The sequence below is a fragment of the Perognathus longimembris genome, chromosome 23, assembly GCF_023159225.1.
Source record: "Perognathus longimembris pacificus isolate PPM17 chromosome 23, ASM2315922v1, whole genome shotgun sequence".
Lineage (NCBI taxonomy): Eukaryota > Metazoa > Chordata > Mammalia > Rodentia > Heteromyidae > Perognathus > Perognathus longimembris.
Genome location: NC_063183.1, coordinates 27,204,441 through 27,223,068, shown reverse-complemented (window position 1 = coordinate 27,223,068; position 18,628 = coordinate 27,204,441). Strand labels below are relative to the sequence as shown.

Below are 18,628 nucleotides of genomic sequence, written 5' to 3'. Positions count from 1 at the left end.
TTTCTACCTGCAATCCTTAGATCATAGCCTCCTGACTAGCTAGGAATACAGGCATGAGTCATTGACACCCAGCTAGGAATAGGTGCTTTTTTTACGCCCATGCTAGGGCTTGAACTCAAAGCCTGAGTGCTGTCCCTGAGCTTTTTTCACTCAAGCCTATCATCTGCCACTGAGCTATAGCTCCACTTTGAGCTTTTTGGAGATGAGAATCTCACAGACTTTTCTGCCTGGGCTGGCTTTGGAATCCTGATCCTCTGATCTCGGCCTTCGGAGAAGTTAGGATTGCAGATGTTGAGCCACTGGCACCCAGCAGACTGGGACATCTTAATAAATCATTTTCTACAGGTAATAGACACAAGACTGGAAGAAAACAAAACATCAAGAATGACAAAAGAAATGGTAAAACCTTTTAGAAAAGTCAGAAAGGAGAATCTTGAACTGAACTGATCCTTCTAAATATTACTAGCGACAGTATTTTTTTTTTTTTTAAAGAGAACTCTTTGTGGGGAATGAAAGAGTGTTTGGCTCACTTCCTGGACTAAAGAAGCTGAGCAACCTAAATCATGAAATTTACTTCATTATCTGTAAACGTTATATATAGCTTGTATCTTTTCCTCAGATGTCAAGTATTTTAAAGTTGTTGTTTTTTCTCTCCAATTTTAAGCTATGTTCACAGTGCTCTGAAAATCTTCAAAGCCGCAGAAGAATGCAGATTAGATCGTGATGAGGAAAGGGCCTATGTGCTATACATGAAATTTGTGAGTGTTTATAATCTCATCAAAAAAAGATCTGACTTCAAGCAACAGCAGGTACCTTTTATTTGCTATTTTTGCACAATAGAACTTGATTCTTGAAAGATTTAACAGTGAAGTTTACGTGTGTGTCTGTGTCTCTGTGTCTGGGGATTTATTACTGAGCTGCATTCCAGTGAAATTAAGATCACATTATGTAGCATCCGTTTCAGCCTGTATGTATGCAGAAAAGGCAAAGTCAGGATTTCCTTATTTCATTAACATGTGAATGCGCATACCAGTTCACATATTCTTTCTTTGCCTTGGACTTATTCAAGTTTGTAGCAACATATAGGCTTGCAGTCGGCTTTCTGTTGTTATAAATTATTGCTAGGTCAAGTAGAAGACTGATTCCTGCACTGAGGAGGAGTAGTTAGTGTACGTCCATAATCCCAGCTACTTGGGAGGTGGAGATGGGGAAAATCCCCATTTGAGGCAATCCCAGGCAAAAAGTTCATGAAACCCCATCTCAATCAACAAGCTGGGTATAGTGGCATGTGCATGTGATCCCAGCCAGATGTGAGGCATAGGTGGAAGGATTGAGGCCCTTTCTGAAAAATAAAGCAGCCCATCTGAAAAATAAATGCCCATCATGCTAGCTACTCAGAAGGATGAGATCTGATCCTCATGGTTACAAACCAGTGTGAGGGCTGGGAATACGGCTGGGAATGTGGCGTAGCGGTAGAGGTGCTTGCCTAGCATGCACTAAGCCCTGGGTTCGATCCCTCAGCACCACATAAACAGAAAAAGCCAGAAGTGGAGCTATGACTTAAGAGGTAGAGTCTTTTTGCCTTGAGCAAAAAGAAGCCAAGGACAGTGCTCAGGCCCTGAGTCCAAGCCCCAGGACTGGCAAAAAAAACAAACCAAAACCCACAAAAAACCAACTGGAGGATTTGCTCATCCTCAGTTAACCAGCGATAGGCTGAAAGTGGAGATATGGCTCAAGGGGCACCAAGCCACCAGTGAAAAGGGCAAGCAAGATTGCAAGCCCAGGGCTAGGAGTATGGCCTAGTGGCAAGAGTGCTTGCCTCCTACACATGAAGCTCTCAGTTCGGTTCCCCAGCACCACATACATGGAAAACGGCCAGAGGGGGCGCTGTGGCTCAAGTGGCAGAGTGCTAGCCTTGAGCAAGAAGAGGCCAGGCATGGTGCTCAGGCCCTGAGTCCAAGGCCCAGGACTAGCCAAAAAAAAAAAGATTGCAAGCCCAGTACCAGGTAAAAAAACAAAAAATAACTAAAGCAAAAAAGGACTGATGATATGGTTCAAATGGTAAAACACCTGCCTAGCAAGCAGGATCCCCTCTGAGTTTATACTGAATTACTTCCAAAAGCAAAACAGGAAAATAATAGCTGTGTCTGGTGACCTACATTCCTGCTACCTCAGTTGCTCAAGAGGTTAATCCAAGACAGGAGCAGCTCCAGGCCAACCTGAGCTAAGTAGCAATGTGCTGTTGCAGTCAATCAGTTGCCGACACTAGTGACCCACACCTTTAACCTGGCTACTCAAGAGACTAAGATCTGAGGATCAAGGTTCAAAGCCAGGCCAGGCAGGAAAGTCTCTGAGATCTTATCTCCAAATACAACAACCAGAAAGCCAGAAGTGGAGCTTGTTCAAGTGATAGAGTGCCAGCCTCAAGCAGAAAAAACAGGAGCAAGTGCCCTGGCCCTGAGGTCAAGCCCCTGTACTGGCACACAGAAAAAAGGAAACAAAATAAATCTCCATGCTCTCTACATTTGCATGATTTGCTTTGTTGTTGTTGTTTTTTCTTAGACTAGATTTAGAAAAACAAAAAAAAGAACTTGGTACATATGTTGGTATCGGTCTTGATAACTTTGCTCTTTAGTACTTTTTAAGACTAGTAAGCTGGGTACCAGTGGTTCACAGCTGCAATCTTAGCTACTTCAGAGACTGAGATTGGTAGGATTGTGGTTCTGGGCTAGCCTTGGCAGAAAAGTGCATGAGGGTCTTTTTAGCCCAGGCTGGGTATGGTGGCTATCATCCTAAGTTATGTGGGAAGCTAAAAATTGGGAAGATTGTGGTTCTAGGCCACCCTAGGTAGAAAAGTGTGAACTAAGGAAAGCGGAAGCTGGAGGCTGTGGGCATGCCTGTCCTCCCAGCTATGCCAGGCAGGCAGATCACTGGCCAGAGGCAGGAAGTAAGACTTAGCTCAAAACAATCAGCACAAAGGCCAGAGATATGACTCAGCTGTAGAGTACCCGCCTAGCTAGTGAGAGGTCCTATATTCAAACCCTAATACTGCCCTGCAAAACATAACAGAAGAATATTTATACTTTTGTGTGTGTGTGTGTGCCAGTCTTTGGGCTGCTTTTGCTCAAGCCTCGCACCCTACCACTTTAAGGCACAGCACCACTTCTGGCTTTTTCCGAGTAGTTTATTGGAGATAAGAGTCTGGGGGCCTTTCCTGTCCAGGCTGGCTTCAAACTGGCTTCAGAATTCTTAGATCCAGGGCTGGGGCTATGGCCTAGTGGCAAGAGTGCTTGCCTTGTTTACATGAAGCCCTGGGTTCAATTCCCCAGCACCACATATACAGAAAACGGCCAGAAGTGGCGCTGTGGCTCAAATGGCAGAGTGCTAGCCTTGAGCAAAAAGAAGCCAGGGACAGTACTCAGGCCCTGAGTTCAAGGCCCAAGGACTAGCAAAAAATAAATACATAAATAAAATAAACTGTCTCAAAATTCTTAGCTCCTCAGATCTCAGGCTACTGAGTAACTAGAATTATAGGCCTGAGCCACCAGTACATGGCTTATTTATACTCACTCTTTTTGGCCAGCCCTGGGGCTTGGATTCAGGGCCTGAGCACTGACCCTGGCTTATTCTTGCTCAAGTGCACTCTGCCACTTGAGCCACAGCGCCACTTTTGGCCATTTTCTGTATATGTGGTGCTGGGGAATCGAACCCAGGGCCTCATGTATACAGGCAAGCACTCTTGCCACTAGGCCATATCCTCAGCTCTTATACTCACTCTTTTTTTTTTGGCCAGTCCTGGGCCTTGGACTCAGGGCCTGAGCACTGTCCCTGGCTTCTTCCCGCTCAAGGCTAGCACTCTGCCACTTGAGCCACAGCGCCGCTTCTGGCCGTTTTCTGTATATGTGGTGCTGGGGAATCGAACCTAGGGCCTCGTGTATCCGAGGCAGGCACTCTTGCCACTAGGCTATATCCCCAGCCCCCTTATACTCACTCTTGATGGTTTCTTACAAATAGTTTATTACATGGTAGAATTTCTTTAGCATATAACTGGTCTAAATAGACAGTTGTGTGACTTTTGTAGAACGAATCATGCATTTACACAGGCTTAAAGCTTAACAAAATACATCAGCTATAATGTTTTTATTTTTGTTGTTGTTGGTTGTGGATTGGAACTTGGGTCCTGAGCACTGTCTATGAGCTCTTTTGCTCAAGTCTAACGCTCTACCACTTTGAGCCACAGCATCAGTTTTCTTTCTGGTGGTTAATTGGAGAGAACTTTCCTGTGTGGGCTGGCTTTGAACTGTGATCCTCAGAGGTCAACCTCCTGAACAGCTAGTATTACAGGTGTGAGTCACTGGCCCCTGGCAATAATAAATGTTTTTACCTAAATTTCCTGTGTATAATAATCACAGTAAGTGTGTTCAACATGAGTCCTGTATGCAGTGCCCAGTACTGACTGTGTGGGATGGCTTTCCTGTCATTTTAGGACTACTTTAATTCAATGGTTGGACCCACCAACATCAAAAAAGCTATTGAAGAAGCTGAAAGACTCTCTGAAAGCCTTAAACTCAGGTACAGCCATTATTATGAAATTATTATGAAAGTGTAAACTTAGAGGATAAAGATAATACTTAAAACTTTATCCTTTGTATCTGTGCACTTAGTACCCTAATTTTTAGAAATAAGTCCATGCTACCTGGGACACACAAGTTACCATCTTTTGGCCAGGCATGCATCTGTAATCTCAGCTACTAGATAGGATCGCAGTTCAAGACTAGCTTGGGCAAAAGGTTACTGAGACCCAATCTTAACAAGATGGGCTTGGTGGTATACCTCTGTATTCCCTATGTAGGGAGAAGAGGTAAGAGAATTACACTCTGAGTCTAGCCCTAAGCAAAATGCAAAACAAAAAATAACAAAAACAAGCTAGAACTGCAGACATGGCTGAAGTGGAGCACCTCCCTGGCAAGTAGGAATGAACCCCAGTACTGCCAAAACTAAAATCTTGGTATATCCTATATTTTTAGTGTTTAGAGTTGTAGATTGTTAAAGTAAACACCAGTGTATTAGGTATGAAATCAAGCCTATTGTTTTTCATAAGTTACAGCATTCTGACAGGTTTCTTTAGGAAAGTAATCTTTCAGATGTCCCATGTATAATGTGCTACTGTACATGGTCTTGCCGGAATTAAGTATGAAGTACTCTTTTTCTTTTCTTTATTTTTTTTTTTTTTTTTGGCCGTCCTGGGCCTGAGCACTGTCCCTGGCTTCTTTTTGCTCAAGGCTAGCACTCGGCCACTTAAGCCACAGCGCCACTTCTGGCCTTTTTTATACATGTGGTGCTGAGGAATCGAACCCAGGGCTTCATGTATATATACAAGGCAAGCACTCTTGCCACTAGGCCCTATTCCCAGCCCCGAAGTACTCATTTTGATATGCACATATTGAATTACAAAAATTGATTTTTAAAAAAAATCACATTTTGATGGCAAGGTGCCAGTGGCTCATCCCATAATCTAGGATTAGGAGTTAATTAGGAGGCTGAGACCTGAGGATTTGTGGTTGGAAGCCATTCCAGGTGGGAAAATGAGATGTGAGATTCTTATCTCCAATTAATCACCAGAAGCCAGAAGTAGAGCTGTGGCTTGAGTGGTAGAGCACTCAACCTGAACAAAAACATTCAGGGACAGGGCATAGGCCCTGAATTCAAGCCCCAAGACTGGCATCACCAAAACCCCACACCTTTTGATTGTCACGGGCAGCTCATGTATATAATCCTAGCTATTCAAGATAGCTGAAACCTGAAGGATGGAGGTTAAAGGCCAGGCCAGAGAGACTATTTCCAATTAAGTAGTAAAAAGCTAGGCAGGAGGTGTGTGTGGCTTAAGTGGTAGTCACCAAAGTCTGATAAGCAATAAAGACAAGCTAAAGTATGAGGCCATCCCCATTTCCCCCCCCCACACACAAAAAAAACCCCAAATTCTGGAATATGCCATGACTAGGCTACCAAGTTGATGAACTACTTACAAATTAAGTATAGTACATGTCAAAGCCAAAAAACAACCCAATTTTGGTTTCCCAGTGATAGAGCAGTAATACTGAAGAGAGAAAACAAATGTCCATAACAGTTTGTTAATTTGTTTATAGCTGGGGTTGTTGTTTATTTCTTTTTCTTTCCTTTTTTTTTTTTTTTTTTGCCTGTCCTGGGGCTTGAACTCGGGGCCTGAGCACTGTCCCTGAGCTTCTTTTTGCTCAAGGCTAGCACTCTACCACTTGAGCCACAGCGCCACTTCCAGCCTTTTCTGTTTATGTGGTGCTGAGGAATCAAACCCAAGGCTTCATACATGCTAGGCAAGCACTCTACCATTGAGCCACATTGCCAGCCCCTGTTGTTTATTTTTTTAGTCTGTTCTTGCTAGAGCAGCAGAGTTTCAGATTCTTGGGCAGTTGGAATGCTCATATGTCCTCGGAGGGCCAGCGTGTGGATTGTGGATGTGGATTGTAATGGAACACTAGGAGAACTGGATTCCATTCAGAGGGAAGAGACTTTGCAGCCATAAACTGTTCTCAAGATGGCACACTCACTTTTTGAAACATGAACTCATTTCCTTTCCACTGCATGCCAATAAGTGACACCTGTCTTTTCTTTTCAAGATATGAAGAAGCTGAAGTTCGGAAGAAACTTGAAGAAAAGGACAGGCAAGAGGAAGAGCAGCTCCAGCAGCAGCAACGGGAAGGCGCAGGGAAAGACGACGGGGATGCTTCTGCTAAAGGTCCTTTGGAGAATGTATTGGATGCCAAAAACAAAACCCAAAGGGTATTTCACATTTATTGTGTAAAGTAGCATTCTGGTTCTGTTTGTCAGATGATTTGCATAGGATAAGTTAAGTTACGATTGCCATACTTTTTTTACCTGTCCTGTCATTTCACTTTTGTTAGGGTGTTTCAAAGCAAATGTAGCTAGTATGCCCCCGCATTCTTATTAAATATCTCAGGATGCAGCAGCTCAAATGGGAAGATTTTCCTTCTTTTGTAAAAAATTATCTTTAAATAGTTGTATAAAGGAATTGTCATTCATCAAAACAGTTTATGAATACAATGTATCTTGATCAGTGAAGATTATCTTTTTTTTTTTTTTTTTTGCTAGTATTGGAGTTTGAACTCAGGGCCTGGGCACTCAGCTTTTTTGCTCCGTGCTATCACTCTACCACTTGAGTCACAGCTCCACTTCCAGCTTTTGGGAGTTTTGCAGGGGTTCATAAGAATCTTGTAGACTTTCCTGCCTGGGCTGGCTTCAGTCTCAATCCTCAGAGCTCAGCCTCCTGAGTAGCTAGGATTGCAGACATGAGCCACTGGCTCAGAAGGGCAGATTTTCCTGCAATCCCAACTTGTACCTTAAGATGTTAACCACGTCCTTAACATGATCTAGTACCTTAAGATTTCTCCTTTGGGCATAAAATGACTCTTGGAGTTGATCTATTGAATCAGAATCAAAGTGTACTAACTGCCTTTTGTTGCTATGTTTTTTTTAAGTTTCTAAAGTAAGTTCTACTTGGTGTACTACTGGACGCTTAGCTGCCTTTTTTTTTTTTTTTTTTTTTTTTTGCTGATCATGGGGTTTGAACTCAGGACCTGGGTGCTGTTCCTCAGCTCTTTTTGCTCAAGTTTAGTTAGTGCTCTACCACTTTGAACCACAGCACCACTTCTGGTTTTCTGATGGTTAATTGGAGATAAGAGTCCCATGGACTTTTCTGCTTGGGCTGGCTTTGAACCACGATCTGCTGATTGCAGTCTCCTGAATAGCTAGGATTATAGGCATGAGCCATGGGGGTGGGGGGGGGGGAGTGCCCAGCTTCCCATTTTCCCTTTATTTTCTGAAGTCAGGTTCAAGTATGGTTTCATGGCAAAAGTGCTTCATAGATGCTACTGTGTACTTAATACTGTAATACTTAGTTTCTCATCTATAAAAGATGGGTCTACCCTATGTTGTTTGTCTTGGTTAGAAAGCATAAATTAGGTGTCACTTTGAATTACTTAATTTTCCTTTATATAGGAGAACAATGAATAGGTAGTTAGAAATGTTTCCTTGTTAACAAAAAAAAAAAAGAAAACCTTTCTAATTAAATATTAAGTTTCGACAACAATTTGGCTTTAAATTGTTTTTGGCATTTAATTAAGAAAAATTTGAAGGGCTGTCCTGTGATTCTGATCTGGTGCTAGGTTGTTTTTTCTTTTTGGTTTTTTTTTTTTTTTGCCTGTCTTGTGGCTTGGACTCAGGGCCTGAGCACTGTCCCTGGCTTCTTTTTGCTCAAGGCTAGCACTTTGGCCACTTAAGCCACAGCGCCACCTCTGGCCTTTTCTATATATGTGATACTGAGGAATCGAACCCAGGGCTTCATGAATGCAAGGCAAGCACTCTACCAGTAAGCCACATTCCTAGCCTGGTGCTAGTTTTTTTTTGTTGTTGTTGTTGTTTTTTAAGTTGTTTTCTATTGCCAAAGAAACTGGTAATGCCAGTATTAATTCGGCTGTATTTTCATAAAATGTCATGACTTGACATACCACATTTCAGTGAAATAAAGTTGAACTTTTGCTTTCTATAGAAATTGAAACTTTTTTTCCTATGAACTAGATCAATGGTGAAAAGAATGAAAAGAGTGAAACAGCGGAAAAAGGTACGTATGAGCAGAAGGAACGTGTTCTTTATGTTCTTGAGACCTTTTAACCAGGAGAGGCTTCGGAATTTACACCTTGAGAGTCTTACCATTGTGTCTGTTGTCTGAGTATACTTTATCCCTTTTCCTATAGTGTACAATTATATTGAAAATGCTGTAGGTTCTATACTTACTTACTTACTTACTAGGAGGTATATTTTATGCATTGTGTACATTTGGCTCACTGTCTTGCTGGATGCCGTGTAGCACAGGGGTAAAAGCATGGGCTCCCCAAAGCCGGATTTCCTGGGTGGAATACAGTGTGATCTTGGCCACCTAACTTAACCTCAGCTTCCTCCTCTGGAAAGTGGGGATAATTACAGAACCTGCTTCATGGGGTTATTGCAAAGATTGAGTCTGCTAATACATATCAAACGCTTAATTACATCATAATGAACTTAAGTATTTGCTGTTAATACTTTTAGGTTTAGGTTGTAATCTTAATTATTTAAGAAGTATCACTACCATTGCTTCAAAAAAATCTTAATAATTTGGATTATCATATGGGGCATTATAAGGAGTATGATTTCACCTTCTAGAGAAGTTTTTTTTTTCCTCATAGTGACAGTCCTGAAATGTCCTGCTGGGAAGTTTGCCATGCAATAGTTTTTAGAATAAAAGTGCCTTCTTGGAAGCAGTTACTGGTTTATTCTAAAACTAGTCTCCATCTACTTGTTCCCTTGTATCTCCTCGTGCTTACATGTCAGGTACAAGCTCTCAGCTGTGTAATCTGTCTGTTGTCAAAGCAGTCTGGGTGGTTAGAAAAGAAGGGGGTGTTTAGTAGTCTTTCACTTCAGGTGGTTCAGCTGAGGAAAAAAATAGCAACAGGGAATCTTGTCAGGTTGCACTCCCCACACGAAGTAAATAGTTGCTGTAACTTCATTTAATATCTTTTTTTTTAGATTTATTGGAAAACAATAATCTTTGTTCCTTTCTGAGTGGGAGCTATCTAATGAGCACCAAGCAGGATGTTCAGCCGACTTGTTCTCGAAGGTCTCTATAGCCACTGGTTTAGGCCTATTGAAGCCCAGGCTGGGGACTCTACTTTATTTAACTTTTTTTAAAAAACAGAATATTTTCATAAGATATATGTATTAGTTTCCTTATACTTTTTTCTTAACAGAGGCAACACCAAATATAGGTGGTAACCTAAGCATTAGCTGTTGATTTTGTGTATGAGAGACACAGTGCATCTAGCCCCAGTTTTGACATAGGGCAATGAACAGGCTTCTTAATAAATTGAACACAAATTGTATGTAATGTTACTTTCAAAGATTATAAATGAGCCTGGTATGGTTGCTCACACCTCTAATCCTAGATATTCAGGAGACTGAGATCTGAGAATCTCGGTTCAAAGCCAGCTCAGGCAGGAAAGTTCATGAGACTCTTCTCTCCAAAGAACCACCAAAAAGCTTAAATGTCACTGTGTCTCAAAGTGTGGTAGAGCACTAACTTTGAGCACAAAAGCTCAGGGACAGTGCTCAGACCCTTAGTTCAAGTCCCTGGACCAGCACAAAACAAAAGAAAGAAGAAAACGGTTATAAATGGTGTGGTGGGATAGCAGGTGTCTGCCACCAAGTGTACTTTGCTGTCGTAGAAGTCTGTGGTCCTGTGTGTGGGAAAGGCCCGCACACGGGCCTGGGCCCACTTCTTACCCGCACTGACTCTCTCCCTTCCAAGGAGCAATCACAGCAAAGGAGCTGTATACACTCATGATGGATAAAAACAGCAGCTTGATTATAATGGATGCTCGAAGAACTCAGGATTATCAGCACTCCTGCATCTTAAATTCTCTCAGTGTTCCTGAAGAAGCTATCAGTCCGGGGTAAGTCATTGTGTGTGTAGATGATATGGCCTTTTAAAATTTTGATATGAGTTCTTACTATGTTCATGCTTCCTGCCTCAGCAAGAAGAGCAATGGGGAATGTGGCCTAGTGGTACAGTGCTTGCCTACCTAGCATGCATGAAGCCCTGGGTTCGATTCCTCAGTACTACATAAAGAGCCTGAAGCCACACTGTGGCTCAAGTGGTAGAGCTCTAGCCTTGAGCAATAAGAAGCTCAGGAATAGCACCCAGGCTCTGAGTTCAAGCCCCAGGACTGGCACAAAAATAAAAACAAAAAAATAGATGCTGCCCCCAGAAAGAAGAGCGATAGGATTATTGACACATGCGACCTTGCCTGGTTATTATTTTATATAAATGGAATCAGACATGTGGTCTGTTTGTGGCTAGCTTCTGATGCAGTTTTGAGAGTCCTCTCTATTATTTCGGGTACTTGCTGTTTGTTTGTTCTCATTGCTTTGTGGTGGTGGTGTAGTCTGTGAACACAGCGTAATTACCTGATTTTTAGACTTGGCTGGTGTGTGTATTGGATATGATGCTATTTTTCCATGGATAAAGGATGTATATTTTCTTAAGTACATGTATCTTTAAGATCATTTTAAACTGAGTAAATTGTTCACTAAAATATTAAAATACAGAATAGAGCATATTTGCAGCAAATCGTGCAGGTGACACACAGACTGGAAATTGGAAAACACTGGTTGATTGGATTGTTTTCTAAAGAGTATTCAGACAGATCTCTGGAGTTGGAAATGATCCCTAAGACTATCATTTCTTTTTTTTTTTTTTTTGTCATTCTTTGTAGCTCAAGCATCTTGATCCAGAGGGAAAATATGGGACAGCATTTTATATTATCTCTTTTTTTAATCCAAAGCATTTAGATCTACTTGCGTATAAAAGTTTCACTAGTCCAGCTCAGCTTGAAGTATTATCAGTTAAGTATCAAATGCCTGCTGTCTGTTCAGTGCTTTGCCTAGGAATAGTGCACTTCTTACCTGAAGGATTGCATCTTTATTACTCATTCATTCACCCAGCCTGCAAATATTTACTTAGGCTGAGTTATGCTGGGGCTAAATCAGTGAGCAAATAACACAGTGTTGGCTTGGTGGAACTTTTGTTTGCATAGGCAGACAGGGCAGTGTTGGAGAGCGCCACCGAGTGTCCTGTGTGTGGAGGGCTGGAAGTCTGGCCGAGGAGTCCCTAGCAACTCTTGAGAAGATAGGGAGAAGCAGGGGTGAGTGAGTGAGGAAAGGGGCAGGCAGTTGGAAAAAAATCACGGGATGGGAATGCGCGCACACTTGAGTGCACATTAGTTTTTATGTGCACAAAAGATGAAATGAGTAGCATGCATTGATAGAGAGTTGATATTATTCAGAGTTGGTGATGTCAGCAACAGCGTAACTAAGAACATCGATGTGAGCCAGATTGCCTGAGATTTAGCCAGCTGTAACTAGAGCCATGTCACTGTGCCTCGCTTTCCTCGTTGGTGTGAATTGGGGGATAGTGTCTGCCTGCCAGCTCTGATCACTGAGGGGAAAGCACCTCGCCCAGTGTCTGGCACCAAGTAACTGCCATGTGTCTGTGAAAGACACACTTTGCTGTGTATTGATTGTGTGTGTAAGTAAAAGTGAACAGAAATCTGAATGATGGTACCCCAGTTTATATTTGGCTGAGAGAGGGACCTAGATAACTTCCTTTGTTTTTCTGTTTCGGCTTCTCTCCCCTCCTCTTCCTTAAGGGAGTCAGAATTGTAAACCCAACCATTTTTCAGCCTGCAGTAGCAAAGATGCTGAGTGTTTGACCACTCAGTATCTTATATGCAGTTTGACTTGACAAAATAGTCTACTTGGAAGTTTGCTATGGGCTGGGCACTGGTGGCTCACGCCTATAATCCTAGCTACTCAGGAGGCTGAGATCTGAGGATCATGGTTCAAAGCCAGCCCAGGCAAGAAAGTCCATGAGACTCTTATCTCCAAATAACCCCCAGAAAACCAGAAGTGGCGTTGTGGCTCAAGTGGTAAAGCACTAGCCTTGAGCTGAAGAGCTCAGGGACAGTGTCCAGGACCAGAGTTCAAACCCCACAACCCACCCAAAAAAAAAAAAAAATTGCTATGGTGTGGTATCAACTATAAAACAAACTCAGGGTCATATATTCATATACCAGTATTTTTTGTGAATTCTCTACAAATATGAATACATTTCAGAGTCACGGCTAGTCGGATTGAAGCAAACCTTCCAGATGATTCTAAGGACACATGGACGAAGAGGGGGACTGTGGATTATGTGGTAATTCTCGACTGGTTTAGTTCTGCAAAAGATTTACAGCTTGGAACAACTCTACGGAGTCTGAAAGATGCACTTTTCAAGGTTAGCAAGTTTCCCGCTACTTTACTGTTACTGCAGCCCTTCTCTGGTTGTTGAGAAGTCATAGTGACTCCTTTTCAGGAAAAAAAGATCCATCCTGCTTTGATGGAAGTTTTTTGTTGTTATTGTATTTTGGTGCCAGTACTGCCACAAAAATGTACCGTGGGGCTTGAACTCTGGGCGTCAAGTTTGTTCTCTCTTTCCCCTCTCTCTTTCAAGAGGTTAAATTACTGAGCAGTATGAAAGGTTAGCCAGCATAGGGAAAGGTCTTTAACCTCATTAAAGGAGAAATGCTAGTTAAAAAACTGTCCTGTGTCCCCCAATTTGGTAAAAATATATATATATATACATATACATATATTTTTACAGTCCTGGGGCTTGAACTCAGGGCCTGAGCACTGCCCCTGAGCTTCTTTTTGCTCAAGGCTAGCACTTTACCACTTGAGCCACAGCGCCATTCCAGCTTTTTCTATTTATGTGGTGCTGAGAAATAGAACCCAGGGCTTTGTGCATGCTAGGCAAGCACTCTACCACTAAGCTACATTCCCAGCCCCAAAATATAAAGATTGATGGTGAGCATTTTCATAAACTGTTGGTTGAGTGAGTAAAATGGCTTGCCTTTTTTCAAACATCATTTTGGCATTACCTACCAGTAACATTTTAAACCCAATAACTCTATTCCTAGGAAGTTACCCAAAACAAACACACAAGTGTTTATTTTCAAATGATCATCTTGAAGACTTAACAATATGCATTCAAGTCCTTAAGATGCTCCTGTCAGTACTTCCACTTCTGGAGTTTCCCTGAGGGAGGTGATTAGATGTGTGTGTGCGGAAACATTTTTGGTGAACTAAAATAAGAGTAGATTGGCTGGGGGCTGGGGATATGGCCTAGTGGCAAGAGCACTTGCCTCGTATACATGAGGCCCTGGGTTCAATTCCCTAGCACCACATAGACAGAAAACGGCCAGAAGTGGCGCTGTGGCTCAAGTGGCAGAGTGCTAGCCTTGAGCAAAAAGAAGCCAGGGTCAGTGCTCAGGCCCTGAGTCCAAGCCCCAGGACTGACAAAAAAAAAAGAGTAGATTGGCTGGTCATTGGTGGCTCATATCTGTAATCCCAGCTGCTCAGGAGATTGAGATCTGAGCATCTCTGTTTAAAGCCAGTCTGGGCTGGAAAGTCCAAGAGGTTATCTTCAGTTAACCACCAGAAAACCAGAAGTGGCACTGTGGCTCAAAGTGGTAGAGCACTCTCCTTGAGCAGAAGAGCTCAGGGACAGCGCCCAGGCTCTGAGTTCAAGCCCCACAACTGGTGGATGAATGAATGAATGTAGATTGTTGGCCCAAAATAGAGTATTTCTTACAAATGACAGTATATCTCTTTATTAATAAAAAATGTTCATATGACAGAAAGGCAGCGTCCTAAGTGTTGCATTGCTAATAAACAAAATCCAAAACAGAAGTGCATGTCTCAGTTGAAAACTTCATAAGAATAAGCTACAAAATGCTAAGTGATATTTCTGAGTGGTGAGGGAATTTTTCCTTCATATTTATTTTCTTTTATTTCCCCTGCTAAGGACCATGAATCACTTGTGTGATTTCTTTTTTAAAAATAGTACAAGAAGGTCCCATTGACTTCAGGCTCTGAAAACGCCATATACATACATTTCCTATCTACCATTGACTTTTAAATTTATTTTTCCTGTTAGCATCATGTGGACATTGAGTTTTGAGACTGGAACAATAAAAATGCAATTCCCTATTTTGCAGTGGGAAAGTAAAAGTGTGCTGCGTAGCGAGCCTCTCGTTTTAGAGGGTGGCTATGAAAACTGGCTCCTTTGCTATCCCCAGTACACAACGAATGCCAAGGTCACTCCACCCCCGCGAGGCACGCATGAAGAGCTGTCTATCTCATGTATGTATGTGAACATTTTTGTCTAAAATTGCTTCAGTAAAATAGAAAATATATTATGTTTTCATGGTAATATTCTTAATTGTATATATCAGCATTTGTTCTGCTGATAATTGCTTTTGGGGAAAAAAAAAAAAAAAAAAAAAGCCCAAACAGCTCACACCTGTAATTCTAGCTATTCAGGAAGCTGAGATCTGAGGGTAGCAGTTCCACGCCAGCCCTGGCAGGAAGGTCCATGAGACCTTTTTTCCCCCTTGGTCATTGGGCCTGAACACCACCTGCTTACTGTCCCTAAGCTTTTTTGCTCAAGGCTAGTGGCCCACAGCTTTTTGAGCCACAGCACTACTCCCACTTCAGTTGGTTAATTGGAGATAAGACTCTGGACTTTGCTGCCCTGGCTGGCTTCGAATCACAATCCTCAGATCTCAGCCTCCCTGAGTAGCTGAGATTGCAGTAAGTTAACCAGCACCCAGCCCCTAAGACTCTTTTTTTTTTTTTTTGCCAGTCCTGAGGCTTGAACTCAGGGCCTGAACACTGTCCCTGGCTTCTTTTTGCTCAAGGCTAGCACTCTACCACTTGAGCCACAGCACCCTTCTGGCTTTTTCTGTGTATGTGGTGCTGAGGAATCGAAGCCAGGGCTTCATGTATAGGTGGCAAGCCCTCTACCACTAGGCCATATTCCCAGCCCCCCTGAGACTCTTATCTCCAATTAACTACCAACAAGCAAGTATTGGAGCTGTGGCTCAAGAGGTAGAGCATGAGCCTTGAGGACCAATGCTCAGGGACAGCACCCAAGGCCCTTGATTGAGTTCAAGCCCCATGCCTGGCAAGTACCCATAAAAAAAGACAGGCCAAAAGTCTGCATTTTCTTTAAAATTGTTAATGATTTTTATTTCATTTTTACCTATCATATAACACGCATGAAAATTGTAAGTACTATCTTTGGAAGTTACTGTTCTTTAAAAAAAAAAATGTTATTCTCTTTGGGGATTTCAGTGGATTTCACTTACCCCTCACTGGAGGAACCAGCTCCTTCCAAACCTGCTGTCCAGCTTGCTCCTCCTGTGGAAGTAAAGGACAGCAGAGGCCTGATCAGTGTCCCCGAGGACCGGAGGAGAGCCCCGGCCATGCCTGCTCCCGTCCAGCCGCTCGCTGCTTCCAGGGCTGACATCTCACCCCTCATTCAGCCAGGGCACATCATAAAGAACATTCCACAGGTATCATTTTGATGTCTTTAAGTATATAGTATAGAAATGGAGTTTTTTTATACAAAAAAGTATCTTGTCACCTTTATTTTCATGCAGAAGTTTCATTATAATCCATCCCCATGGCCACAGCTACGGTAGACTAGACAAGCCTGGCTGGCAGCCCTTTCCCACAAGCAGGGCCAACAAGCTTTTGTGTTTCCACCGTGGACTGGCACGCCTCTGTGGGATCTTTCCTGTGCTTTGAGGAGTAGCATAGCCACCCCCAGTATCTGCTGGGGACTGGTCCAGACTCCCTGAGGATAACAAGATTAGTAGGTGCTCACGTCTCTTGCATTATCCTAGAATGTGTCCACGTCCTCCCTCGGCTCTAAGCCCTCTTCAGGTGCTTGCAGTGTGGTGTAAGTGCCAATTAAGCAGTGGCCATGCTGCGGGGCTGAGGGAATGAGGAGAAGAGGCATCTTCCGTGAGTGTGGAGTGCTGACCACTTTCTTCAATAGTTTGGGTTTTGTAGGAAAGATAATTTTAGTTTTAAAATCCTTCATTTCATTTGATTTTGACATTTTAACAATTATTTAAGGTTATTAAGTAATAAAAATGTTTTTAAGAATTCTAGCTTTCCCCCTCATTCGATTCTTTTTGAAGAAAGATTGATTTTCCTTTCCTATGTGTATTCTCCAGTAAGATTTTTTTAGCATTCATTTCTGATTCTTTCCCAAGATAAATTTAAGTAGTATTTTACATTTGAAGTGGGTGATATTGACTTCTAGGGCAGGCTCTGAATAGAAGACTTAAATCAGTTATGGTGATGCACCCCAGGAGGTAGGGTCAGGGTCAGAAGGCCAGCCCAGACTACAGAGCAAGACTTGTCTCAAAATGTAAAAGAAGGGGCTGGGGATACAGCCTAGTGGCAAGAGTGCTTGCCTCGTATACATGAAGCCCTGGGTTCAATTCCCCAGCACCACATATACAGAAAATGGCCAGAAGGGGCGCTGTGGCTCAAGTGGCAGAGTGCTAGCCTTGAGCAAAAAGAAGCCAGGACAGTGCAGCCAGGGACAGTGCTCAGGCCCTGAGTCCAAGCCCCAGGACTGGCAAAAAAATAAAAAAATTAAAAAAATGTAAAAGAAGCCAGATGTCGCACGTGTAATACTGGCTATTTGGGAGGCTGAGATCAGGAGGCTTGTAGGTCTAGGCCAGTCGGGGCAGAAAAGTTTTGAAGAGCCATTGCCAGTGTTAGCTGGGTATGGTGGCTCCCACCTGCTATCCCAGCAGCGTGAGAGACCGGGGTGGAAACATCTCAGGCTAGTCTAGGCATAAAAGTCCACAAGACGCCAGGACGTGGAAAGGAGCCGGGCATGGCGGCGCATGGCTGCAGTGCCACTGAGCTCTGCTCGTTGATTTGAGAGGGGGGTCTTGCTGGCATCTTCCCCAGGTTGGCCTCTACCTGCACTCCTCCTGAGAAGCCGGTATTACAGGCATGAGCCACCACGTCTACCTCCGTCCATCTCTACCCTTTCAGAGGTTATGTTCTAAGAGAAAAGATAGGTATTTCAGCACGTTTCTTTATCGGATTCCAGTGGGTGCTCTGAGGGGAAAGAGTGCCTTACTGTGAGAGCACATGTCCCTGGGGCTTGGCTGGTGTGAGGAATTGGGACAGACCTACTGGCAGAGTGAGCGTGACATCGATGAGCAGGTGACGTAAAAGCCTGAATCGGGAAGGAACATGGCAACTTGGTGTGGCTGTGGAGTATAGATGAATGGGATAGAAGAATGTTGCAGAGGTGATACATAGGGCCTTACTGTCACCGTCAGGATTTTAGATGCTGAGTTTAGTGAGTAGCAATTAAAAGACTGAGTTGCTTTGTTTTTAGTGCTGAGGACTGAACCCAGGGCTTTCTGCTTGCTAGGCAAGTGCTCTACCATTGAGCTCGCTTCTACTCCTTTGCTTTTATTGGGGCTGGCTTGTTTTTTGAGCTCTTACTATTTTTGCCTGGGCTGGACTCCCATCTTGAGGTCTTCCCATCTCTGCTCCCTAAGCATTGGTGAGCACAGATGTGCATGCCTCTCCTAATAAAAGCAAGGGAAGCCATAGCAGACTTGTTTTCAAATGGTCACTCTGGTTGCAGGATGGAGGAGTTGGAAGCTGTTTTGTAGTCTGGTGGAAGGGGGTTGGTTGGCATGGATTGGCAGGTGGGAGCACCACTGGAGGTTACAGATGCGGAGGAGGACCGTCAGGCGGCAGAAGGGCTTGGGAGGAACATGTCCCAGAACTCCTCAGGGTCTGGTTTGTGTAACTGAAATTGGAGAATGCTTGCATTCAGAAGATAAGGACCGTAGCCAGCCACTAGTGGCTCACACCTATAATCACAGCTACTCAGAGGGCTGAAATCTGAAGATCTTACGTTCAGAGTCCAGGCAGAAATGTCTGAGACACAGTTAACCTCCCTCCACTTGACCAGCAAAAAGCCAGAAGTAGAGATGTGGTTCAAGTAGTAATGTGCCAGCCTTCGGTGAAAAAGCTAACAAGCAAGAGGGCAAGGCTCTGTGTTCAAGCCCCAGTACCAACACACAAATACACATACGTACACAAAATCAGG

At 43.2% G+C, this 18,628-nt stretch overlaps 1 protein-coding gene across 1 annotated transcript in view; it reads left to right on the top strand.

Moving 5' to 3' along the window:
* The window catches only part of Usp8 (ubiquitin specific peptidase 8), a 40,951-nt gene that overhangs the window by 9,244 nt on the left and 13,079 nt on the right, over positions 1-18,628 (top strand). The window contains 8 exon segments of the mRNA XM_048333138.1: positions 665-809; positions 4,487-4,572; positions 6,654-6,816; positions 8,632-8,674; positions 10,394-10,538; positions 12,760-12,922; positions 14,685-14,829; positions 15,823-16,043. Coding sequence (XP_048189095.1) covers positions 665-809; positions 4,487-4,572; positions 6,654-6,816; positions 8,632-8,674; positions 10,394-10,538; positions 12,760-12,922; positions 14,685-14,829; positions 15,823-16,043 — 1,111 coding nt within the window.